The sequence below is a fragment of the Magallana gigas genome, chromosome 2 (assembly GCF_963853765.1).
Source record: "Magallana gigas chromosome 2, xbMagGiga1.1, whole genome shotgun sequence".
In the NCBI taxonomy this organism is placed as follows: Eukaryota; Metazoa; Mollusca; class Bivalvia; order Ostreida; family Ostreidae; genus Magallana; species Magallana gigas.
The window spans coordinates 37,283,471-37,310,570 of record NC_088854.1 but is presented as its reverse complement, the minus strand read 5'-3'; the positions used below and the strand labels follow the sequence as shown (position 1 = coordinate 37,310,570).

General features: G+C 33.7%; 2 protein-coding genes across 4 annotated transcripts; one reads left to right on the top strand and one right to left on the bottom strand.

The window, feature by feature from the left end:
• Positions 1-224: 224 nt before the first annotated feature.
• On the top strand, positions 225-8,464 carry LOC105320936 (F-box only protein 38). The gene is made up of 13 exons (XM_034447482.2): positions 225-1,211; positions 1,354-1,489; positions 2,399-2,529; positions 2,754-2,927; positions 3,138-3,291; positions 3,400-4,880; positions 5,108-5,223; positions 5,314-5,416; positions 5,735-5,925; positions 6,340-6,494; positions 6,620-6,711; positions 6,911-7,024; positions 8,075-8,464. The coding sequence occupies exons 1-13, from the start codon at positions 380-382 to the stop codon at positions 8,254-8,256; spliced, it is 3,861 nt and encodes a 1,286-aa protein (XP_034303373.2). The 5' UTR covers positions 225-379; the 3' UTR covers positions 8,257-8,464.
• LOC105320937 (aromatic-L-amino-acid decarboxylase) lies at positions 8,140-27,100 on the bottom strand. 3 transcript variants are annotated; one of them, XM_011419081.4, is made up of 14 exons: positions 26,968-27,100; positions 14,878-15,017; positions 14,506-14,716; positions 14,258-14,371; positions 14,005-14,124; positions 13,284-13,421; positions 10,950-11,093; positions 10,444-10,510; positions 9,997-10,091; positions 9,735-9,802; positions 9,542-9,632; positions 9,352-9,450; positions 9,154-9,255; positions 8,140-9,024 (listed from the first exon to the last, which is right to left on the bottom strand). In XM_011419081.4, exons 3-14 carry the CDS (start codon positions 14,704-14,706, stop codon positions 8,827-8,829), a joined length of 1,437 nt encoding a protein of 478 aa, XP_011417383.3. In that variant the 5' UTR covers positions 14,707-14,716; positions 14,878-15,017; positions 26,968-27,100; the 3' UTR covers positions 8,140-8,826. The 3 variants fall into 3 exon arrangements, with proteins under 3 accessions (XP_011417383.3, XP_011417382.3, XP_065932465.1); XM_011419080.4 differs by lacking the exon at positions 26,968-27,100 and adding an exon at positions 17,195-17,339; XM_066076393.1 differs by lacking the exon at positions 26,968-27,100 and having other exon boundaries at positions 14,878-15,260.

Genomic DNA, 27,100 nt, shown 5'->3' with positions numbered 1-27,100 from the left:
TAAATGAATGGGTTAGATGAAAAATTGGTTTCAACTGTATAAATATGTTTGGACATCAGTTTCACATTATTGTCCTCATTTTTAGCTTAGTTTAAGATTATGTAAACAAAATTAAATATTAGATTTATTGATTGCTGATTAACATTTCTTTATTCTTGATTTTTATTCATTAGTAAAAAAATAAATACTAAAAAAAATCCGGAATTTACAGCTTTGGTTTTAACTTAATACTCCAACAATAACTTCCGGTTACTATCTAGAAAGGGAAAACAGCAGTGAGCAAAAAATCAATGACAAATTGACAATTGTATTGCATAACATAATGTCAGCGCTTGATATATTTAAGTTTTTGTGATCAGGTTTGTTTGAAGAAATCACGATGAAAGGCAAAAGGAAAGCAAGATGTCTGTCGAGAAAAAAATCGGGTGCGAATGAAAATGATAAGAAGCTGGTGAGGCAAAATGAAGATCATTTCCAAAGCCTGTCTTTGGAAGTTATTTGTCACATTCTTGGATACTTACCTCTGAGATACATACTGAGGATGGATTGCATGAACCATAAACTCAGAAATGCCGTTTCTATGTATTTACGTATACAGAAAGAAATTGACATGTCTGAGAGGGAATTATATGGATGGATGTGCGACTCCATCACAGATAGTACACTTACAGCGTTTCTAAAGCGCTGCCATGATGTGGAGTATCTATATGGTTTCCACCCGGGTTTTATGACATTAAGACGTCAACGGGGTGTCGATATGCTCACTCTCCCCGGAATCATTGATGCTCTCTCTGAATGCAAAAATCTGAAAGGCATTGAGATTTCAGATATTGCGCTCTTGCATGCAATGATGGACTTTTTTCCACAACTAGAGATTTTAGGAACATTCAAGAATAGAAACGGAACATTTCCTATCAATTTCCTATCATCTCTGACTTTGGCAGAGAATGCAAAGATTACGTCATTGCATCTTAATGGAATTGTACTTGAAAATCTGCCAAAAATGTACAATTTGAGGCATCTTCAGCTTCGTTGGGTACACTTTCATGAGTCCCATCCATTTAATGAGTTTATGGCACCAAAGTTGCAGACATTTGTCATGGCACACTGTTCTGGACCAGCCAGTGCAATAAAGTATGTCCCACTTATTGCAAGTCTTGCAAGTTCCAGGTACCTTTCCAGACTTGAATTACTGCGCGTTCCATTTCTAGGTTAGTTCATATTTTTTATTTTAATTAACAGGATTATCATATGAATGTTTTTTCAATGTACATGTATATGTCCAAGTTCTTGTTGCAACAAAACTGTCCTTCCTAACTTACAATCATGATTCATTTCTGCAATCTTTTTCAGGAGGCTTAATTCATCATGTGGTACAAGATGGATGGCAGATGAATGCCTTTCGTCAGTTGCGCTGTATCAGATTTGGAGGGTGTCGTCATGCCCTTGAAATGGATCTGGGGTTTCTCATTATTACAGCAGCTCAGAAGTAAGTTTTATTAAATTTTTATACCACCATTTCTTTTATAATATTAATAGATTTAATGATTTTGTCTTCAGCGTAATGTTGCAAGATTTTACTTTGAAATTGATTAAATACAAGTATGAAATTGATTCATGAAATCTTGTAAATGTATTTGTCAATGATTACATATACCATAGATGATTATTTTGGCGATGCTAACTCGGTAGTTAATATAACCCTCAAAATTAATAAGATAATTATTTAAATGCGGATTTTTTTTTTTTTGGGGGGGGGGGGGTGTCTCTATGGGCTATACTTGTATATGTATTTCAAAGTCAAGAGTTTCTGATCTGCTCTACATTAACCTTTGACCAAACAGACAGAACATATTACAGTTGCACCATCTAGTGAGAGTACTAATTTTTAAACTTTTGTGACATCTTGTTCTGACCAGTCAGAAAATGCACATTAAACAGAGAAAACTACAGCAGTATGGCTCTGACGATGAACAGATTGATTATAATATTCAAATTTGTAGAAAAGATTGTTTCACTGAGACCTAAAACTGATATAATTTAGTCACTTTCCAGTCTGTCTCAAATTCATTTGACAATGGCTCAACATTGATCAATACACAATTAAAAACATTCTTATTGGATCACTCAAACTTCAATGAGACCAACAAAGAAACGGGGTTTCTAACCCCATCAAACTCTGCCAATGTGGTCAATGGTTTATGTAGGTGGAGTGGATCAGAAACTCTTGTCCTTGAAAGACACCATGGGCTAACTTGGCTCAATGTCAATAAGATAAACGCTATAATTACAAAAACCCATTTTTGGGGTTTTTATTACAAGAAATCATTTGAACCAAAAACCATTTGAATTAGTTCAGCATTTTAAAAAAATCATTGAACATAAATCTTGACGACAGACTAGAAGAAATCAGTGTGCAGCCCTCTTTGACTAAGGATAATCTGTTTGTTGCCTTGGTGATGGCTGATGTATCCTTTCCTTTGTTTTCAACTTTACATCTTGGATATGTAGATTCTTTCCCAGCACCAGGTAATTCAACATCTATTACATTTTACTGATAATTTTTTTCTTCTCTTTTTCTTGACTCTAGCTGTGATAACTTTAAGTGATTTTATTATGACAATATCATTAATTCTGGTAATGACTGAAATGCACGTTACACAACCTATTATTAAACTAAATTCAGAATGAGACTTTTTGCACCATTATACATGTTATGAGATGTCTTTATTTTTTTTTTATTTTTTTTTTAGATAAATGGGACAATGAGGATTTGATTGTGGAGGGTTTGGCTAGTGTGTCAGAGGCCCCTGCAGTCATCACCGACATTGGGATGAGGGCAGTGGGGGTGTGCTTCCCTCGAATCAAACACATGGACATCTACAACTGTCCACACATTCTGAGACCCACTCAGTGGTTCACTCAGGGTAAGTCAACCCAACTACACACTTGTACAATCAAAGAACAAATACAAATAGCAACATACTTTTCAAACACATTGTAAAATGGTCTGGTCTTCTTTACTTACCGTAATACAGCTTCTTAAGTACCATATTCACATACATGTATGTCATTGTTTATTTACACATCATAGTAAAAACAACAGGTAAAACAGAAATGTTTTTTTTTGTCTGAAGGGTTGACGTGTTGGGACCAGCTGACTGAATTGTCCATGAAAAGATGTCATGCCCTTAAGCTGGAGGATTTCTGTGAATTCATTCCAACTCTTCCATCTCTACAAACTCTCCATCTGGAGCAAATGTTCAGAGAACCACCAAAAGGATGCTCAAGGTAATGTAATCAGTGTATAAATGTACCCATGTGATTTAAAGACATACATGATACATGTATATGTAATTTGATTGATGTAGGAAATGATGTCTTACTGTATATACACAGGGTTGGATTGAGTGCTGGCACAGGGATGGGTCTTTCCTCTGCCATGTTGAATCAGCACTACCAGAATGCCCCACCAGCAAATCCTGTAGTCAATAATAACAATGTTCACAATGATGGAGCCAACCAGAATGAGGGAAATGAACCATTAGCCAATCAAAATAATGAAATGGATGGAGCCGAAGCAAATCAAGCCAATCAGAATGACGAGAGGGAAAATCTAATTGTTGATCAAAGTGATGAAGTGGGAGTTGATAATTCTGCTCAAGAGGAAATGGCACGGATGGATGTATCGTCAGATGATAAAGTATCTGAGATGAATGAGGAAAATAATTGTAATGAAATGCAGGAAAACAGTGAAGGCAGCCCAGATTTAGATGGAAATAATGAAAGAAAACTGATTACTAATGACTCTAATGGTGACCAAAAGGAATCTGAAGAGGTTGAGACAGTTTCTGTCGGGATGGAGACTGTTGTGTTGTATCCAGGGAAAGAGCGCAAGGAAGAGGAACAGACGTACAAAGGACTAATTATAACAGAGACATCAAACATGGAGCAGGAAACACCCCCAGATCTCAATCCAGTCGTTGACTTAAGTGTTATAGAGCCAGACTTGTCAAATGTGTCTGTTACAAAGTCTGAACATTCAGACAGTGAGGTTGCTTCATCGGTGCCCACTGAGTCGGAGAAAATTCAGGAAATGGAGACAGATTCAAGTAGTCAAGAAACTGTGATATTGAGAGAGAGTGGAGAGGCTCCTGATGATGTGACTAGTCATGAACCAGAATATTCTTGTACGAAGGAAATCAAAGTTGAAGATGGTGTAAACAGTCCTCAGACTTCGAGGGAAACAAACACAGCAGGAAGTGGAAACACAGGAACCTCTGCGTCTGTTATACCTGAATGGAGACCAACCAGAAGTTGCGTGAAACATCAAACAACTCAGAGAGGAATGGAGGAGCATGTAACAAGTTGTGGAAATTCATCACAGGCTCATACAAGAGGTAGTAATGGTACAAGTACTTCAAATCCAAATCTAGCCGAGGGGCCAGCCAAGAGAGCTCTCAGTGATAAGAGTGATTCAAGTTCTAGTTCCAAGGTAATGAAGATTGACACTTCACAATGCTCCAAGTGCTCATGCAAAAGAAGTGAAAAACAATATTTACAAAGAAGGAGATCAAAACGTGTGGGAAGTCAAGGGAAGAGGGGATGTACAGCTAAATGTAAATGTGAGTGCCATGATAAGAACCAAACAGAAAAGCCAAGTAAGAATGGAGATCACACTGGTGGTGGTAAACCTGTGTTAGAAAGTAGTGATGGATGCCAACCTCAGGATGGGGAAACACAGGGAGCTGATGGGAGTTGTAAGGTGAAGGAGGAACTGCCCGGGGAGAGGGTCAAAATGGTGGACAAATCTTGTGAGGCCAAACCAGAGGATATCAGACAGTCTTTGTTAAGGGAAGAGAACTCCAACACAATGAGAGGTATGACACAGATGTAGACATATATCAATTAAATATATGATACAGTCTAAATCAATGTATCTGGAAGAATTTACCAAAAACAGGAATGGTAAATAATAAAATAAAAATCAAAGGTTAAAGATAAAGCTATTAAAAATGTCTGTGTATGTCGGTACATGTATTTCACTTTCATAATGAATATGAATTTTTTGGGAAAATTCTTCACTTTTACATGTGTATTATGTTAGGGAAAAGAAAAAAAGGAAGAAGATCATCAGCAAAAAGTACTGAAGCTCCAAAGTGCAACATGAAAGATGAGTGCACAAGCACTGGAGACCCAGTAGTGGAGAAGGATCATATTCAGGTAGCACTTATCCACTGATACATGTCTTAACATGCAAAAACTGATTAAAAAAGGATATTAATTGATATGATATTGTCTTATGTTTTTCAGATTTTGAAAATCAACTCCAACTCCTTAGTCTCGCTTTCCCTGAATAATGTTGGAATCACTGGTTTGGTTTTGGACAATTGTCCTAACCTCAGTAAACTCTCAGGTACTGACCAAGATTGTATTGACTTCTTAATACTTTTATATTAAATCTGCATTGATGATTACGGTACTACAATAGGTGGACATAATCTTACAAACAGAATCGATGTAAAGTGATGCCTTTTGTATCCATATTGGTTTGCGTTGTGCCATTTGAAAAATGGGAAATTCAACAATTCAGCTAAATATTTAAAGGCATTTTGAAAATTTTGAAAACTCTTCACTATATATTCCCACAACAGAAACAATTATCCTTCACATTTTAAGAAACTTTAACTGAATACTTGAACCATTATGTGTTCTTTTATTGATCAAATAATAGGTCATGCCTGCAGAGTTTTAAAGGATGTGAAACTAAATACAGTCCCAAAAATTAGAAAAGTAGAATTCACCCACTGTGCCAAACTTATAGAGGAGAACCTTGCATATGAAGTTGCCCTGCAGGAAGATACTTTGCCAAATGGTCAGGCCAAGCGATATAACAAAGCTGTATTCTTAAGGCCAATGCATCAGGTGACTACATAAAATTCCCACTGTACTGTGAATATACATATTGTGATATAACATCTTTATCTTAAGAGATGCAAATTGATGAGTACCTTAATTTTTTTTCATGATTGCAGGAGTTGCTTTCTTAAAAAAATGTAACATTTTTATCATCTGTCTGCTATGAAATCAACTTCATGTATTTTTTCAGTTTTGGATCCATGTAGTAACTGTATATACCCAGTTCATTGTCAACAGTTTAAGGATAAAGATTAGCACAACTAACATGCAAAACAGCGGATTATTATTTGTTGATTCAGTGTAATCTTGCCATGGGGAAAAGAGTAGAAATCCAACAATTATTTTATACATCTTTAAAAGTCCAGATAACAATAATTTTAAAATAGGTTATGGCTGATACATTTTTAATAAACCTTGTAGATTGAGAAAGAACTCCTTGAACGTTTGCTCTTCTCCAGTCCTGACATTTTCTCTGATATCTGTGTGATATACGACTACAATGACAAGGCCTGCAGTAGTTCCTACAATCACATGCGGGTATTTACCTGGGGAGAAATCTTTACACCTATGGCCAGGTAAAATAGTGCCATTATTTTGAGAGTAATCGTGGTAAAATGATTGATGAACCATCAATTAGACAGTCATTGCTGGTAAACTGCCTGATTCATTTATTTCACAGGTGTTAACCTTTCTTTTACAGTGAGCTTATAGATGTCTATGGTTTTCCTGAATGGAGTACGAAAGATTGGAAACCTCAATATCCCTGGGGCCGTGACATAGTCAGGATGTATGGTTGGTAAAATTATGTATAAATGAACCTGAACTCAGCTTGTACATGTACTGTGTGGAAGATTAATATTTTCTATTTTCTGAAACAGTGAATATTTTGTCTAAAGATATACTAATGAAAGCTCTTCTACGTCCTTCATTTTTTTTTTTATACAAAGGTGATTTGTATTAAATTTGTACTTTGATTGCTTTATACTTGCAGAGAGGAATGGTAATTTGAGTCGTCATGAGATGGTAACAGACATGACTCTGATGAGAATTTTGAAAGAGAGGCCAAGACTCCCAGAAAATCAGATTCACAGATTTGATCACGCTCGTGAGTTAACCTCCATGATTGTTTTTGAATAGGCTTAAGAAAATTTGTGTCTCATTTTTGCCTGCAGGCTGTATTTTCTCAAACTATTAAAGCTGCTTGGTCCGATTTTATATCAAATTTTATGCACGCTTTTAAACGATGGCTATGCTTAGTATATGTATAATAATAGACATTGCAGTAGTTTTACCCGTCAATTATGCCAAATTTCAATGAAGAAAAATACGTACAAAATTTGCTAACAAAACAAACGACATTAAAAGGTACCACGTTATTTCGCCTCATGTTAAATTTCACCCCTGACGACGAGACGGTTATGGTTGTACTACGAATTTGACATGGCTTTAAATAAAGGTCAAAATGATCAGATAAATTACAAATAAACATGTGTACGTTTTGTTAGCTAATATTTCCAAAGTCTGCTTTCTTTACAATCGATGCATAGCATGCTTGTTGAATAACCCCAATCTTTCGGGGGACGAAACCAAGCGGTTTCCTTTTCTGAACATTCCTGTGATGCATTTTGGTTTGTTTTTTCGTTTGCCCAAAGAGAAATTATTTTTATTTACTTTGAATATTTCTAACTTTGAAAGAAGACTGATTCTGCCGGTGTAAATAGGAGAAAGTCCATAACTTTCTAAGATAAATGATTTGTATGAAAAAAATTTTGATACTGTAATTACAAAAAAAATTGGACCAAGCAGCTTTAAGTAATTGTTCTTAAACATGTACTTGTATTCATCCCCAGTTAAACAAAAGTTGCCACTACATTTTTTTTTTATACTAGTCCTTGGATTACGTGTTTTGTAAAAGTACTCCATTTCTTAACCCTTAATACCCCCTCAATAAGTCAACTTTTGCTATTATTAACTCTTGATTCTATATTGGAAGACAACTAACCCCTCGGATGACAAAAATATCTTTAAATTCAATCATTATTCAACAGATCATACAGAAATGTTTTTATTGTTCAAAATGATAACACCACTTAAATTACTTACTATGTGAAAAATGTAGAGACCGAAATTCTTAATGTTTTGTTGTTTTATTAAGGAGGAATCTATTGTCCCAACACTAAAGGACACTACAGTGCATATACAGCGTTAGATTCAGTCCAGGAGGAGTTAGCCGACAGGTTGTGTGCAGGGATGAAAGTTAAAAGACATAGCTGTGTTATCTATATCAACTTCAGTGATGTCAATGGAGTTCCAACTTATGATCCAGAATTCTCATGAATGTGGATGTGACTAGAATTTAATACATACAGCCTTGAGAGAGAGAGAGAGAGAGAGAGAGAGAGAGAGAGAGAGAGAGAGAGAGAGAGAGAGAGAGAGAGAGATTGGTTAAGACGTCAACAGATTTTTTACATGTACTGTAATATTACATCAAATGATCTGAAAACATGCTTTTACTCTTAAAATAAAAATCAAGTTTAATTTCTCACAGAGACTTATTTATTAATTGTTATTGATATTTTGCACATCGTTACTATATATATAAAAGCTCAAATTCTAAAAACCTCAATGAATAATCCAGGTTTACATAAAGAATTACAAAATACCTAACAAAAAACCTTCCTATTTCACTATTTTCATCACATTGCACATTTAAATTCAATCTAATCAACTATTTGTATTGTATTCAGACACAATTGTAGTCAATTTTTCTTTTCCAATCAATGATTTTAAATTTATTTACTACATGTGCATACAATAGGTATCAATATACAAGAGTACCGGTATAACCACAAATTCAAACAAATGAAAACGTTCCCTACATAGTCCCTATATACATGTATACAGATACTATTTTTTCTCATCACTGATCTTCTCCGTTAGTTCCTGTATGACTTCCCATGCAAATTTCACATCTTTTGACTCTGTCCGTGAAGCACACACAGCAAACCTCAAGAAGAAAGTGTCATTGACTTTGGATGGCACCAGGTGTATACGACGGTCATCGTTAATTGTCTTTAATAATCTTTCGTTAACTTCATTTGAACCCTAGAACATGGAGAAATACAGTTATTGTTGATGAGAAAACAAGAAAATCATAACATTGTGGTTATGAAAATGAGAAGCGTCTTAAAGTATTACATGTAGTAATAAATTCAAGTGCGGTCTCGTGCTTACTTTAATTCTAAAACAGACAAGGCCCAGCACTACTTCTCCAAATATTTCAAATCTCTGGTCAGCTTTCACTAATTCCTCAAACTGGTGAGCAAGTTTAACATCCTTCAAAAGAAAAGTGATTGTATTGTTTACATTATAAACATTATATAAACAGTTGTGTATAGGGGATAGAAATGGCCCTGTTATCGTAATGCTAACCTTCCTTATGCGTTCCTGTAAACCCTTGATTCCAAACAACCGCAAAACAAACCATAACTTCAGTGATCTAAACCTTCGCCCCAGTGGAATGTGCCAATGCTGAAGTCAAATGATATTTAAAGTAAGTTTAGATTTTAAAATGTTCTTTGTGAAATGGATTTTGTAAACAATATATTGGAGTTCCTCTTACTCTGAAATCTGGTATGGCTCCTTGGTTGTCATGTTTGAGGTATAAAGGGTCAACATTGAATGCGTCGCTCAGAAGCCGGCTGTCCTTCACCCTGCATCATGTAACAAAATGTCTGATCATATCCCATCACAAAGCCAGAAAAGACTTTTTTAACTGAGTTTCTTTCCTAGCAAGGATGTTTAGGTGTACTTACCACATGGCAGAGCAGTCAAAGTTGACTTGTAACCATTTATGAGGGTTAAAGTTGAAAGACATTGCATGCTGAAATATTTTTGTTTGTAAAAATCATTAGCTATGTTCTATACCGTATACTAAAGCAAAGGATCCAATTACTATTCAATATTGATATGACATCATCAACAATGTTAACCCTTTTTCATTTTAGTTGATCCCAACAATTTTTAATGGCAATTTTGAAAAAAAGAATTGATTATTTTGTTTATTTAACAGCTTACTTCTACTCCATTTAATAAAGGTCTGAACTCGGGACAAATAAAGGCACTTCCAGCGTATGCTGCGTCAATGTGCATCCAAAGCCCCTCCTTCTCACCTAGAATATAAACAATATGTTGTGGTAATGTTAATGATGAAAGTGATAAAATGTAATGAGAACCATTTTAACAAGAGCTTGGACTTTAGGTAGTTGTGTAAAACGGCAATGTGACGTAGGCCTGTCTATTTCATTGTAGGCCACTCGGCCATGGATCTTTGAAATCAACAGGATTTGTCTGGCTTTTGAGCTAAAACTACGCAATCGTTGTATATTTCGCTTGAAACAAGCGTCATTTTAACTTGTTTTGATGCAAGAAAGTTAAGAGATAGTTACATCCTACTAAAAGTCCAAGGTCTTGTTAAAATGGTTCTAGCTGATTTGTAATCATGTAACACTATGAAGCACTTACAGACTGTCCCCAACTCCAACACATTATCGAATGAACAAACGGACGTTGTCCCGAGTGTAGCACATAACTGTAAGGAGAAATTTGCAATTGTAAAAAATTGTAATGAGGCATCATAATTACAACTAATGAACTGTTATAAACGGTTATTACATGTAATCATCTGTAACAGATGATCATGAACTTTAATTTTCTTTAAAGGAACGTTGTTACTTGGACTGTTACTTCTAAGTTGATGTTTTGATAAAAAGAAATAATATGAAATTATTGGGAAATTGTTATGTGTAATCAAGTGGTAACTTTTGAAAGAAAATTGTTATAGGTCACAGAGTTGTATACTTTTAGAAGTACAGTTTACTAGATTTACAGTGTACATGTACATGTGAAACATATGTACCATGTACATCATTTTCAATAATTGAACCCCTTGAGTTACATGATATTCCATCATGTGTAATCAGAGTTCTTCTTTTCTGTGGTATGATAATGGTGAAGTTGTGACTTCTTACAAAGAATGGAATCAGCCCAGCCTCTCGGTCTTTCTCTATGGCTCTCTGTAGAGTCTCGCCCCTCAGTGAGAACTTTTCATCAGTCTCCAGCAGGCGTACCTTGACTGCTCCAATCAGCGCTGCCCTTTCCACTGAGCTGTGGGCCTATACAGAATATACACTGTAGTGTAACAGTAAATCTCGTCTTACATGTACCCTCATCACAATTTTATTCTCAGAAAAGCAAGCGTTTGATATTTTAATTATTTGAATTTCATTAATGAATGTTTTATCAATAATAAGTTGCTGTACTCAATTAGTTTTAAAAATAAGCAAATTTTAAACATTCTTTCCCAGAAATGAGACATGATTGTCCTTTCCGAGAAAACTAGAGTTGTTTAGCAGATGAAATCTTAGATTTTTTTCTGATACATTTTTAATTAGGCGTCATATAAAAAAGCGTTTCCATAATTCTCAAGTTACAATCATTTGAAATATGTTTTTATCAATTTGTTTTGACTTTTATCAGAAACTTTCACTTAAAAATTTCGTCAATATTGAGGTGTTGATGGGGTTTGTTCCCGTTTTGCACACATTTGTAAATTAAGTATCGAAAAAATGTGTGCGAAACGGGAATTTGACCAGATGAGATAATTGCTTAATTGCTATAGCCTATATTACAATTCCTGCGAGGGCAATTGACAATAAAATAAATAAAACATATCTATACTCGCAACTGATATTTACATTTATTTTATGTTACAATATTACTTGCATAAAATCACATTTACATAATAATTGACATCCATATTAATGAATTTGATTTTAAACATCAATTTGGTCATGAACAATTTTATTATTTTTTTAAAACATGAATATTGCAAATATGTAGCGCCTTTGCTTAAATTACTGCCTATAGGAAGCACATGTTAAAAGTTTGAAGAGAAAATATCATATGTTAATATTTAATTATTGCTTTTGCTGACATAAATGGAGGGAATGCGTCTAGTGAGAACGCTGCTAAATATTTTTCATTTATGTTGTGGCTTGAATAATCGAAGAAATAGACAAACTGTATAATGATAAATCGGCAATTTTATATGCTTCAAAAACTGTAAAGATTGCTTCACAAAACCTTTCAAATGAAGACTTAATTCATGCATTTTCAACCTTTTTCAGATTGAGGTATATCGCATCAATATTAAATCAAATTACTGAAGAACTGACGGGAGTTGATTTTGTCGATGTTTATTTATTTTAAAATCAATGATATGTTACTTTGCTTGACAAGTACATGTAGTTTCTAATTTGAATTACGCACATTTTTATAATATGAATTTTTGGACTTTTTCGACAAAGATGTCGAGAAACCCCCATTTGAATCATGTTAAATAATATTTAAAGATAAAATTAATTCAATCAAACTATGTATCAGTAATAGAAATATTTCTCGAAAAATGTATGGATCCAAGCAATATTGAACTCTAGTCTCGTTCAACCAAACGCACGGCTGACACCGTAAATCTCCGACAAGGATTTACGGAGACAGCCGAGCGTCGAGTTGAACGAGACTATATTGAACTCTGGCGTAGGAATACATACGACTACAAAAAATATTTATAAAACAGAACAAAATATCTATATTCTTCTTGTTCTATCGTTAAGGCGCTGATAAAACACACGTAACAATCCAGGTAAAATCTTTGACCGAAAGCAGACTATAATTGCTATCACAACACAAACCACGCCTATTGTTCTATACCCAATTATCAAATGTGTGCAAAACGGGAACACACCGTTGATGGAAAGATATATATTATTTTAATTGTCTGGTGTCAAATGTAGGTATGGTTTGTATTTACATCTACCGAGTATGATTCCCTTACGGAAACTTATAGTTCGATTATATATCTATAGAAACTGCCGAACTGAAGTCTATACGCCCCGTTTATCGATTGGTCGAAACCTAAAGCGTCAGAAAAACACGGACTGCACGAAATAATCAGGATGATGTCGGACTCAAATTCCTAAAGGAGACGATTTGGCCGTTTCTTTTAGCTAACGTACTGATGTATATTAACAGTAGTTAAGTGAATTTTACTTACTTTTTACAATTAATTTATTAATTTTTTAAAAGAAATATGTAAATATAAACAATAAAATGCTTTCTTTGAAGATTCATTATCGGATTATGAAGTACGAAGTACGTAGCGATCATTGCTGTAAAAAAAAATACAAAAACGGCATTTTTCTTGTATCATATCAATTTGTAAATCAATTTTAAACTGTGATTTTGATATAATAAATTTTTCAGTAAATCAAATAAAATAAAATTTTTGAATTTTACAAACTGACCTGAGCGGAGCAGTAAGCTACCATCTTGCTTATGATGCCTTCATCAGGTGAGTGGCTGAACTTGTCACCGAGAATTTGATGTAAGCGCTGTGTTCTGGCTGACAGGAGAGCCACCAATGTTGCCTCACTGGCTGTTCCCTGTACATATACACCATAACAGTTCATATTAAAAACCGCCGTTCTCTGATCCCCTTACTCTGGTCTAAATTGCTTTATCACAATTTTGAAATTATACTAAGGTTACCCATCGTCGTACCATATGAGATTTTGCCACTAGAAAATAATATTCATGTATCCATGGATTTTTGTTAAAGAGGGTTCTTCTTTTGGTCATGTATACTCATAGTCTGTGTTCTGTCTTCAAGGTTTCAAGACTTGATATGTCGACTATAATTATCCTTTTTGGCGTGAAAGGACGAAAACTATATTGACCTTGACATTTAACACCATAGAGTGTAAAAATACTGCACACTGAGTATATGGTGACCTTGACATGTGACCTTTGAATTTGAAAAGAAATTAATAGGTTCTTTAATTTTCCACCAAAAATCCGTGTACAAAAATAATATAATTGTCCCCCATTTTAAATTTGTTTTCACCTGACCTACAAGGTGTGGACAGAATCACACAGAGACAGAGGCACAGAGCCATACTACAATATATCCGTCTATTGATGACCGTATAAAATTTAAAAAAAACAACTTTATGCCCAACGCCCGACCTGTATGACCCCGCCGCCGTGACCTTCACTGGAATGGAGGAAACAGTCTGGGAGCTCAAGCATTTTAGCCAGCCAGTCCAAAACAACCATCTCTAACTCTGTACAGGCTGGACTGGAAGCCTAGAAATACCCATCACATGCAGTAAGCATTAAACCGAGTAACAAAATGTATACAATTTCTTTCAGTTCATTTGTGCTTATCGTAATATTTTATGCGAGGCCATTGACTGAAACAAAATGAAAAGGTCTTTACCCACGAAAATCCGATACATCCAATAGCGTCTGAGAGAATGTCGGCTACGATGGCTGGGTAGGAGTTAGCAGTGGGGAAGTACGCGTGGAACTGTGGGGAATGCCAGTGAGTTACCTTCAAAATCCAAAGATTTACAGTCAACACTTTAAAAAAGAGTGACTTTTATAAAGTGGTACAGCAAAACCCGGTTAACCCGAATGTTAAGAGACCATATATACACTGTACTAAGAAAACTCCCTTCATCTTACCCCAGGCATGATAACCCGTTCTATGTCCTTCATGACGTCAGGCCATTGCTCAGCTTCATCCGGGGCCTTGTCCGGGATTAGTTCCTTTAGATAACCGGGGGAAACATCGGGAAACGGCTTCCGGTCCCGGATGTTTTCCAGATAATCTGCTACATAGTCCACCATCTGCTTTCCAAAGCGTCGGAATTCTTCTGCGTCCATCTCTGGTGGCCTAGGATAAACAATAAAATTCTCGTTTCTAGAATAAATGATACAAAACTCGTCTCTAAAAAAACTTCTTCATTTTAAAACGTAGAAGATATCCATCTAAATTTAAACTTTATTCGGGTCTGAGTTACACAATTAGCCGTAGTGCAGTGTAGCTTGACTTACAGTTTTTTTTTGTTCGTTTCTCCGTATTCTTCCAAATAACAATTTCCTGTGCTTTCCCTGGCTTGATTTCCTGGGTTGATTCACTGGCTTGATTCTCTGAGTTCTAGGGATCTAATCAATGGCCAACAATTTATCATCCACTACAAATTGCAGAAAAGCATCCCCATTTATTTTTACATTAAACAGTCTTTGATTTGTAAGCGCATAGTGAAATCCAATATATAGCGAAATATCGATAGATGAAATCCGTCAATGCTGTTGGTGCTAATGTCAACACGACAAAAGTCAGGAACGTGTGTGAAAAATCTGAACAGAACCCGTGAACAATACTGAACGTGAATGGACCTTCATTCCCGCATATTGTCCCGGGTTGACGTGTTTTAGTGACTTTCCTATGTATTGATCCCTGTTAATACCGTACAATAAATCTGATTAATATGTCGCCAACGTTTATTTTTTTTCTTTCCCTTTTCTCTGTTTTTGTAATTAGTCTTCCTTTTGATGTAGAAGTACTTTATTTCTAGTTACGTTTTCTTCCTATTTGCATTCGCTGATTCCGCGACTGTTGAGAGCGCGCTTTTGTTTTGGAAGGTTTGATCAATTAAACAAGCCTCGAAATGTCAGATTGATCGATAAGTACGAGAGGTTCTAATAGCTTTTTCTATGAATAACAATTAGTTTTGTGTCGCTGTCCGCTGCAACTGTGGTCAATCTAAATGCTGTTCCGATTTTATATGGAACAAGAGGCCCAGGAGCCACATAGCTCACCTGAGCAACAATTGCCTTAATTCTGATCAAATTAGCATTACAGTATCAAAATATCTTGACAACTAAGTACAGTAGATCTTGCTAAAAAAATTGAAAATCTACCAATTTTTATCCACCTCTTTTTTGTGGTAAATACCAAGCCCCTTTTGTTGTTGTACCTGTAAGAAGATTTTTCTCTATTCCTATATACCACCCCCCCCCCCATTTCGTGGCCCCACTTTTCTCTAGGGAATCATGGTTTCATCAAACTTAAATCTGCATAACCTGTGCTTTTACACTAAGTACTGAGTTTTGGACCGAAAACTTTCCCAGAATATTTTTAAACATTTTCTCTATATATTCCTATGTAAAAATTCAAACCGCCATCACGGCCCCGCCCTTCCACTAGGGACTGTGATTTTGCAAACTTGAATTTACACTACCCGAGGATGCCTCTACACAAGTTAAAGCTTTTCTGGCCAAATAGTTTTTAAAAAGAAGATTTTTAAAGATTTTCTCTATATTTTCCTATGTAAAACTTGATCCCCCATTGTGGCCTCACCCTACCCCTGGACTATTATTTAAACAAACTTGAATCTATACGGTCTGGGGATGCTTCCACTCAAATTTGGGCTTTCCTGGCCTAATAGGTTTGAGAAGAAGATTTTAGATTTTCTCTATATATAAAAATTATCCCCCATTGTGGCCCCGCCCTACCCCCAGGGACCATGATTTGAACAAACTTGAATCTACATAATCTGAGGATGGTTACACGCCAATTTGAGCTTTCTTGGCCAAATAGTTTTTAAAACAATTTAAAAAAAAATTTTTCTCTGTATATTCCTGTATAAAAATTTATCCCCATATTGTGGCCCCACCCTACCCCCGGGGACCATGATTTGAACAAATTTGAATCTACACTATCTGAGGATGCTCCCATTTTAATTTGAGCTTTAATTTTAATTTGAGCTTTCCTGGCCTAATAAGATTTTTAAAGATTTTCTCTATATATTCCTATGTAAAACTTGATCCCCCTCTTGTGGCCCCTCCCTACCCCCGGGGACCATGATTTGAACAAACTTCAATCTACACTACCTGAGGATGCCTCCAAGTTTAAGCTTTTCAGGCCTAATAGTTTTTGAGAAGAAGATTTTTTAAAAATACCAACAAATTTTCAATAATTCTCAATTATCTCCCCTTCATTTGAACAAACTTGAATCCCGTTCACCTAGTGGTGCTTTGTGCCAAATTTGGTTGAAATCTGCCCAGTGGTTCTTGAGAAGAAGATGAAAATGTGAAAAGTTTACAACGACGACGACGACAACGACGACAACGACAGACAACGGACAAATTGTGATCAGAAAAGCTCACTTGAGCCTTTGGCTCAGGTGAACTAAAAATCGTTTAACCACCGCATAAGCCCTTGTTATTTTATCATCGTTTGACTCGAAAACGTTCAATGAAATTAGACTATAATAAATCCAATTGATTGCATATTTACAGAAACAGAACAATTAAGTTAATCGCTGTTCTCAAATTAGCACGTTAAAAGTAAAAAATGAAATCTTACATTTGTTATCCTCTATATATCTCTAGCTTGCAGAGTTACAACATGTAGAATCCTAAAGATGCTGTCTTTATATATACTAGACTATATTTACATCTACCAAGTATTATTTAATCCATATTGAAATCTGCACGCCCCGTTTATTGATTGGGCGAAATCTACAGCGGCTGAAACTGACAAGAAAGTGACAGGACCAAACTTGACACGCCCAGTTTATCAATTGGTCGAGACCTACAAACTACCTAGGAAAAATCACGGACTGCAGGAAATAATCATGACAACGTCAGACTCAAAGTCTCACCGGAGACGATTTGGCTGTTTCTTTTAGTTAACGTACTTACGTACATTAACAGTAATTTAGTGAATTTTACTTACTTTTTATAATCAATTTATCAATTGGCTAAAAGAAAGATGTTAATATAAACATTAAAATGCTTTCTTTGATGAATCATTCGTGTAATGAAGGTAGCGATCATTGCAGAAACAAATTTATGTATTTTTTTCTGCAATGTCGCTACCTTCATATCCCGAATGAATCACCAAAGAAAGCAATTTATTGTTTAATTGACCCGTGCGTGCACGGGTGGACATTGCATATAGTATCGGACATTTACGAAATACTGAGATACATCCACACACCGTATTGTTGACATTTACAAAACCAAGCTTTTAAGCCTACAATAATGCTATTAATTTCACTTCACTTTGCTGAGTTAGAATAATCTATAACTGTGTCTCGGGACAGACCTTCGCCACATTTCAAAATGCCTCCCATATACCCGTAATGTAGCAAAAAATTGCAGAATCGCTCCAAAACAATTTTGGAGAAAATTAATGAAGCTGCATTGAAAATAACAGTCAAATTATTTATAACAAACCATTTTGAGGCTGTAAATACCTTTCATATGAAGAATTGAACACTTATTCACCACCGTTTTTTACTCGAATTTACACACCATGTTGACATTCTGAACTCTCGGGATTTTTAATATTAAATGAACTGAGCTAGAGTTATCTCCGGTATTTCATTTGATGAACAAAATGTATGACAAATTTTCAATGAAAATTTACACGTATTTGTAATATCGTTTCTGCGTTTATCCATGGACATGTGATATTGTGGAAACATAAACTAAAGAGCCTCTCGTGATTTAGCGTGAATGTATACACATGCGCAAGGAGTCCGATCAAGTCGTACACAGACCAACTCGTATACAGGTCAACTCGTATACAGAAATTTCCGTATAAACAACCAAAAATCAGCTCGTATACAAAAATTCCCGGTTAATGTATGATTTTTACAGCTTAAAGTGTAAAATTTACAGATCAAAGTGTAGAATTTTACACTCTAAAGAGTGGATTTTACACTTTAAAGTGTAAGTTTTACAGATTAAAGTGTAAAATTTACAGATTGAAGTGTAAAATTTACAGATTAATGTGTAAAATTTACAGACTTACGTGTGAATTTTACCCTTTAAAGTTTGAATTTTACCAATTAAAGTGTGAATTTTACCGATTAAAGTGTGAATTTTACACTTTAAAGTGTAAATTTTACAGATTAAAGTGTGAATTTTACACTTTTAAGTGTGAATTTCACAGATTTAAGTGTAGATTTTACACTTTACAGTGTAAATTTTACAGATTAATGTATGATTATTACAGATTAAAGTGTAAAATTTACAGATTAAAGTGTGAATTTTAGACTTTAAAGTGTGAATTTTACAGATTAAAGTGTAAATTTTACAGATTAAAGTGTAAATTTTACAGATTAAAGTGTGAATTTTACACTTGAAAGTGTAAATTTTACAGATTAAAGTGTGAGTTTTACAGATTAAAGTGGAAAATTTTCAGATTAAAGGGTAAATTTTACACTTTAAAGTGTGAATTTTACAGATTAACGTTTAAATTTTACAGATTAAAGTGTAAAATTTACACTTTAAAGTGTAGAAAATAAAAAAAAATGTGAAGTGTATATTTGGCATTAATACACTTCCGTATAGTATAGCTGTTTCATCAAATTAACATATTATCTATTTTTCATTGCAATGCGTAATTTTCAACTAGTTTAGATTCATGATTTCCATGAATTCAATAGCTACGTCATGTAGCTCTTATTTAATACCTTTGGGACCTGAGGAGCGGGCAATATTAATTCAGAACATTTAAACAATAAAGTGCTTTCTTTGGGGATTCATGCGGGATATGAAGGTAGCGACATTTCAGGGAAAAAAAATTCCACGATCAGCCAGCGGGTTATGGAATGGTTTCTGCAATGATCAAAACTTGTACTTAAGTGGTTTTCTTATATTTAAAGCCTTATTTGTGGTGACAACGTCTTACCATTCATATTTAGACACCCCATTTGGTGTCTGTTGTTGTCCACAGTCGTTTTGTCGGTCGTCAGAGTTTGAACATTTGAAATCAGCTTTTTTTCGTAAACTACGTGAACTAGTAAGTTTTACGTACGTGGCTATAATTTTTAAACAGCTTTGTGTGTAGCATCTGTAGGGAAGAGGAATATAAAGAAGATTTGAAGGGGGGGGGGGGGGGGGGGAGAGAGCACAAATGCCCATTCGGTTTAATCGAAAAAAAAATAACAATATCAAATTTAATATTTTTTCCAACTAAACATACTTGATAATGTTATTATACAAGTTTACAACATTGGTAATCACAAATTACAAAGCACATCGAGAGGAGGCATAACCTTTATGAGGCATCACATTTATGAGACCATATTTATCATATCATATGAAAATCATACTTTATGATCTTGGATCTTCATGGATACTGTTTTGACATAATATCGTACATCATATGTTAAAAAATTGTATAACAATCATATGTTCTTATCATACAATATTATAAGATACAATGTTTATCGATACAATAATATAAAATATGATATTGCATCCTATGCTACTTACAATATATATCATTTAATACCATATAATGTGTAATAAATAATGATGCAACATGATATTGTAACATATAATATGACATTGTATCGTGTAATACATTATTGTATTTAATCACACAATACAATGTCATAATATCTAGTATATTATATAAACCAATATTCATATTATACAATATCATATAATATGATACAATGTTATATATTGCAATGTAATATTCAACAATATCTTTCGATTAAATAATATATAATACAATATCATATCACACAATATTTACATGTATAATAATATACAATACTATATATAACAATATCTTAATACAATATCATATCACAATGTAAAAAAATTGATACAATATCATATCGTATTATATAATTGTTTATAATATAATATGATATTATATTGTATCATATATGAAATCATAGTGTGTCATTTCATAGAATACTATATCATAGGAATCTAAATCATGTTATATCATTAAACAACACATCTATCAGGCAGGTTTGAGTGAGGTAGGAGATTTTTTTAGCATCCTTGAAAATGGAGATCAGGCTCTGCATCTGCATCTGAAGCTACCTCTGCCTTTCATTCCTATTACAGTTTAATCAATTATGCAAGCAATTATCTATAAAACATGTGACCTGTTCCAAAAAAATTAAACCTCATCCAGCATCCGAAACCTATGGCTCAGATTCAGCATTCAAGCATGTCAGGTGCATCTGTATCATAAGACGCACTATCCATGTAAGTTTGGTGAAGTTAAATAAACCTATTCTAAGTAATTAATACATATTTAAGGGATATAAATCGATGTTATGATACATGTAAATATACATATTTTCAATAATTTAGAAAAAAAATTATCAGATTTGTTGATATTTTAATTCTATAGTATCTTATCTATCCTCATATAGGCGTTTACACGCCTTACTAGTATATACCAATCTGTGAGGTTCGTATGCAAAACGGAAAGTATACTTTAAGATAAATCAAATACTTTATAGTAATTTACAGTTGTATTAAATAATTGATATTTTAAAAGAGAAAAAATTTAAATTAAAAACTAAATTTTATTCAAGATTTCAAAGATATAGGAATTTATCACAAAAATATCAGTTTAGTTTATTGTGGTTAAGTTCTGAGCCAGCTTTAAAAAAAAAAAAAACATCGTGTAATTATCGTTTTGACATCATACCAAAACGCTTTGTCATTAGCAAAACTGTTAAGATTTTCGTTCCATTGAGGTACTATATAGAACACCAGTTACTGACGGAGTCGGATGTAAATAGAATTGTACTTTGTGCAAAGAAAAAGGTTTATAAAAAAAACAGTCCAGAAGTTTAAGCATAACTATGAACGATATCAGGGAGACAGAATGGAATACCTAAGAAAATGTAATCCAAAGCAGTTTTTTCGTTTATTTAAGAATAATAAAAAAATCAGTTGTGATGTAAGTGCCAAAGAGTTTCTTGAGCATTTTAAGAACCTTTTTGAAAATGTAAAAACTACTACTTATGACAACGCTAGTGATGATTATGAAAGATTACCATGTTATGAAGAGTTAGATGTGTGTATTTCAGAATTAGAGGTTGAGAAAGCTATTTTGAAACTGAAAAGTAACAAGAGTAATGCTGAAGATGGTGTAATTAATGAATTTTTTTCGAAATGTAAAGAGGTTATGATACCTATTTTGTGTAGACTTTTTAATAATATATTCGACTCTGGTTTTTACCCAGACAATTGGTCAAAAGGTTGTATTGTACCAATTTTTAAAAAAGGTGAAATGCAAGATTTAAACAATTATAGAGGTATCACATTAGTTAGTTGCTTGGCAAAACTATTTACAAGTATTATAAATACTAGATTGTTAGAATGGGACCATAGATATAATATCATTACTGATGCTCAGTTTGGTTTTAAAACAGGGGTAGGTACAATTGATGCCATATTCAGGCATGTAGCATCGTTTTTGAAAGTGGGGGGGGCCAGACTCATCCAAAAAATCTTGACAAGCAAAAAAAAAAAAAAAAAAAAAAGGAAATTTAAACTTTTCCAAAATCTTCTAAATCCTAATCCGTGGGGGGGGGGGGGGGGGGGGGGGGGGGCTGGGATAGTATATAACTTCAATTTCATTCCTTATTTCCTTATTTTCATATCAATTTTTTACATACTCCTAAAAAAGTGGGGGGGGGGGGGCCAACTCTATGATAATTCAATTTTTTATGTGTAAATTTTAAAAAATTTGCTGCTGCGAGAAAAAGTGGGGGGGGGGGCAGGCCCCCCCTGGCCCCCCCTGATGCTACGTGCCTGATATTTGTACTACAGAATCTCATAAGTAGAACTTTAAAAAACAAAAAAAGATTGTACTGTTGTTTTGTGGATTATACAAAGGCCTTTGACTTAATTGATAGATCAAAACTATGGTATAAATTGCAAATGGAGGGTTTTGGAGGAAAATTGTTACGTATTATTAAGTCTCTATATAAAAATGTAAGAGCATGTGTTAAACATAAAGGTACATTTACAGAAACATTTAGAATCTCAGCTGGAGTTCTACAAGGTGAAATATTGTCTCCATTATTATTTTCAATGTACCTTAATGATTTTGAAAGATATTTTATAAATAGTAATTGTACATCAATTGAATTACAAATGATTAATATGTTTTTAATTATGTATGCTGATGATACTGTCCTTTTGGCAGAATCGCCCGAGGGTTTACAGGATATGCTGAACACATTGCACAGATATACTGATGAATGGAACTTATCTGTTAATGTACAAAAAACCAAAATTGTAATTTTTAGAAACGGAAAATGTGTTAAAGATAATGAAAAATGGGAATACAATAGCAAATACGTAGAAGTAGTGAATCAATTTAACTATCTTGGTATGTTGTTTAACTACAATGGTAAATTTTTATCTACACAAAAGCACTGTGCAGCACAGGGAAATAAAGCAATGTTCAGCATATCTAGTAAAATGAAAGATTTGAATTTTAATGTTGAAACTCAATTGAATGTTTTTGATACTTATGTTAAAAGTGTACTTAGTTATGGTGCTGAAATTTGGGGATTCCATAAAGGTCAAGATGTAGAAAAAGTCCATATAAATTTTTGTAAGAAGGTTTTGGGTGTCAGAAAAAATACTTGCACCAGTGCAGTTTATTATGAAGTAGGTAGATTTCCATTAGAGATTTTCAGGAAACAAAAAATTTTTAAATACTGGTTTAAATTAAGAAACAGTAAAAACTGTATTTTAAAAGCATGCTACGAAGACATGGTGAAAAATAATGACATATGGATTTCAAATATTAGGAAAGAATTGTCCATCTTAGGCTTAGCCGATTTATATCAAAGTACTATGAAAGAGACTGTTATTTTAGATATTATATTTAATAGAATGTGTGATGTCTTTAAACAAAAAGTTGTTAACGATATAAGCAATGCATCAAAATGTATATTATATAAACATGTTGTTGATCATTTTTGTTTACAAGTTTACCTAAAGAAACCAATTCATGTAAAATATCGTAAATTAATTACACGCTTACGGTTGTCCTCACATGACTTAAAGATTGAAACAGGGAGGTATGATAATTTAACACGTGATTGTCGAAAATGTGAATCTTGCAACTTAAATGTAATTGAAGATGAGTTCCATTTTTTACTTATTTGTCCATCACTTTGTAGTTTAAGAGATAAGTATATTAAAAAATACTACTCCCGAAAACCAAGTGTCTATAAAGTTATACAGTTATTATCTACCTCTAATACTAGAGAACTGTGTAATTTAGGTAAATATTTATATTATGCAAACAAGCAACGAACTCTCCATGTGAATTATCCAAATTGATTATGTACACTTTGTTTTTCTTACTGTTTATTTAATATGTATATGTTCATATGTATAACCTATGAGACATTTGTCTCTTGGAATAAAGAACTTGAACTTGAACTTGAATTTTTATTGTCCCAACGCATATATTGTCTTAATACATGTAGATAATGGATCATGTTTGTATATGTAAATATATTCACAATATTTTGAATCAAATAAGTCAATACAGTATAAAGATATTATCAATATACATGTACTAGTAATCCGTATACAGTGTCATGTATATTGCGATCAATTAATTCGAACACTTTCCATAGGTGGGACTACGCCACTGTAAATACTATTTTAGAAAAAGAATGCGGTGTGCAGAGATTGATTTCTTTTTTTAAATGTATACTTCACTATTTGCTTTAAAAATAGAAACCACACATTTTAGTTTCAAGTTATGACTAGCTAATTAACTCTCACCCCTTACCCACGAAAAGCTTATAAATGCGTGCATTTAAAGAAACCAGTTCTCCGCTGTCTTAGCTATATTAAGTAGTTTCTTGTGTTATGTTCTATAAAAATCTTTTTAATCTTTAAAAATTCAGTTATGGACAGCATCCTCTGTAAAACTCGTACACTTCATGTAGATCCGCTCTATTTACATAAATGATTCAAGCTCGGGTCTTGGCAATTACAAAGCTCAAATTCATCCCGGTTCAAATTTTGGATTTTTAAGGCTTATTTTTACTGATCATTCATTAATAAATTTATTGATTAATCAACACTAAGAAATTTATATATTAGCATAGATATCTCTGTTTTAATGAGGGATCTTAAAGCAAAGTCATTATATCAACGGAATGTACAATTGCATATACGAGAACATGTTTAAGCCATTTGTGTAAAACATGATTTAATATACAAAAATGTTGTCAAAGATTAACACTTTTTTCTCTGTCTTGTTTACGAGTTGATTTTTTGCATACAAAATGACATGTGTAAGAGATGGTCTGTTTAAGACTTCACTGGACACCGCGCGCGTTTTGCACACATTTGATAATTGGGTATAGAACAATGGGTGTGATTTGTGTTGTGATAGCAATTATAGTCTGCTTTCGGTCAAATATTTTACCTGGATTTTTACCTGTGTTTAATCAGCGCCTTAACGATAGAACAAGAAGAATATAGATATTTTGTTCTGTTTTATAAATATTTTTTGTAGTCGTATGTATTCCTACGCCAGAGTTCAATATAGTCTCGTTCAACTCGACGCTCGGCTGTCTCCGTAAATCCTTGTCGGAGATTTACGGTGTCAGCCATGCGTTTGGTTGAACGTTCAATATTTCTTGGATTCATACATTTTTCGAGAAATATTTCTATTACTGATACATAGTTTGATTGAATTAATTTTATCTTTAAAAATTATTTAACACGATTCAAATGGGGGTTTCTCGACATTCTTGTCGAAAAAGTCCAAAAATTCATATTATAAAAAAGTGCGTAATTCAAATTAGAAACTACATGTACTTGTCAAGCAAAGTAACATATCATTGATTTTAAAATAAATAAACATCGACAAAATCAACTCCCGTCAGTTCTTCAGTACTTTGATTTAATATTGATGCGATATACCTCAATCTGAAAAAGGTTGAAAATGCATGAATTAAGTCTTCATTTGATGGGTTTTGTGAAGTAATCTTTACAGTTTTTGAAGCATATAAAATTGCCGATTTATCATTATACAGTTTGTCTTTTTCTTCGATTATTCAAGCCACAACATAAATGAAAAATATTTAGCAGCGTTCTCACTAGACGCATTTCTTCCATTTATGTCAGCAAAAGCAATAATTAAATATTAATATTAACATATGATATTTTAGCTTCAAACTTTTAACATGTGCTTCCTATAGGCAGTAATTTAAGCAAAGGCGCTACATATTTGCAATATTCATGTTTAAAAAAATAATAAAATTGTTCATGACCAAATTGATGTTTAAAATCAAATTCATTAATATGGATGTCAATTATTATGTAAATGTGATTTTATGCAAGTAATATTGTAACATAAAATAAATGTAAATATCAGTTGCGAGTATAGATATGTTTTATTTATTTTATTGTCAATTGCCCTCGCAGGAATTGTAATATAGACTATAGCAATTAAGCAATTATCTCACTTGGTCAAATTCCCGTTTCGCACACATTTTTTCGATACCTAATTTACAAATGTGTGCAAAACGGGAACAAACCCGCGCGCGTTGCTTCTCCAACACGCCACCTGGCGTTTATTTTTGTGCGTCCGCTTGTTTTATGTTTATGTCTGTTCGTTTTGCATTTATGTATGTTGGTTTTACTTTTTGTTTGTTTGATTTGTATAAAGACACCTTTGGTTGATTTTATGTATATTTAATTAAATTGCAAAGAAGCTAGACTGTTGGTTTGGCATTTATAGTCATTGATGATATTATTTCGCATTGTTGAATTTAAATTACCATTGATTTTGTAAAAATGTATTTTTTGCCCTTTCCGCTGCCCATACATTTAACGTTAAAGTATCAGCATGTAATGTTGAAGTATCAGCATGTAATGTTAAAGTATCAGAAAATTCAAGTATCAGCATGTATTGAAAATTATCAACATAAGGCAGTTAAGGCGTACCATAGATGTCCTACGGACCCGGTTAAATATCGTCTACAAAGACCTGAGAGTAACATGGTCACGGTACATTGTAAGATTATTCTCTCTCTCTGTGTTGGAACAAGCTAGGTTAAATGTAAGCCCCTATTTGTAACATGTATTTCCCTCTGTTCATTCAACACACTGACAATAGAACAAACATGACAGCCTAGAAATGTGTGTTAATTTAGCGACAAGGTGTGAACTGTGTATTCACAAGACAATATCTCAGTCGGGGTTTGACAACTGTATAAAAACATCTCTTTATTTTAAATGGCGGATTAGCTACTGTTGTCCGAAATCGTAACAGTGTGCATATTCATATTGTATACAAGTCATACATAACCACCTTACCTGGATTATCCCGTGCTGTCCGGCGTGGCTTTTAATCTGTCATGTGATATTTTTACGGCATTTAAAATGGTGGCTAACATAGGACACGACAAAATTAATTAAACTGTTTAACTGAATTCCTCGAACCCGCAGA

What these genes read in the sequence shown, in the direction of transcription:
- LOC105320936 (XM_034447482.2), top strand. Translation starts at nt 380, where the DNA reads ATGAAAGGCAAAAGGAAAGCAAGATGTCTGTCGAGAAAAAAATCGGGT. An exon ending in CCACCAAAAGGATGCTCAAG is followed by an intron (nt 3,292 to 3,399) that starts GTAATGTAATCA and finishes GTATATACACAG; the next exon opens with GGTTGGATTGAGTGCTGGCA. An exon ending in GAACTCCAACACAATGAGAG is followed by an intron (nt 4,881 to 5,107) that starts GTATGACACAGA and finishes GTATTATGTTAG; the next exon opens with GGAAAAGAAAAAAAGGAAGA.
- LOC105320937 (XM_011419081.4), bottom strand. Translation starts at nt 14,706, where the DNA reads ATGGACGCAGAAGAATTCCGACGCTTTGGAAAGCAGATGGTGGACTAT. An exon ending in GATGTATCGGATTTTCGTGG is followed by an intron (nt 14,125 to 14,257) that starts GTAAAGACCTTT and finishes GGGTATTTCTAG; the next exon opens with GCTTCCAGTCCAGCCTGTAC. An exon ending in ACGGCGGCGGGGTCATACAG is followed by an intron (nt 13,422 to 14,004) that starts GTCGGGCGTTGG and finishes GTATATGTACAG; the next exon opens with GGAACAGCCAGTGAGGCAAC.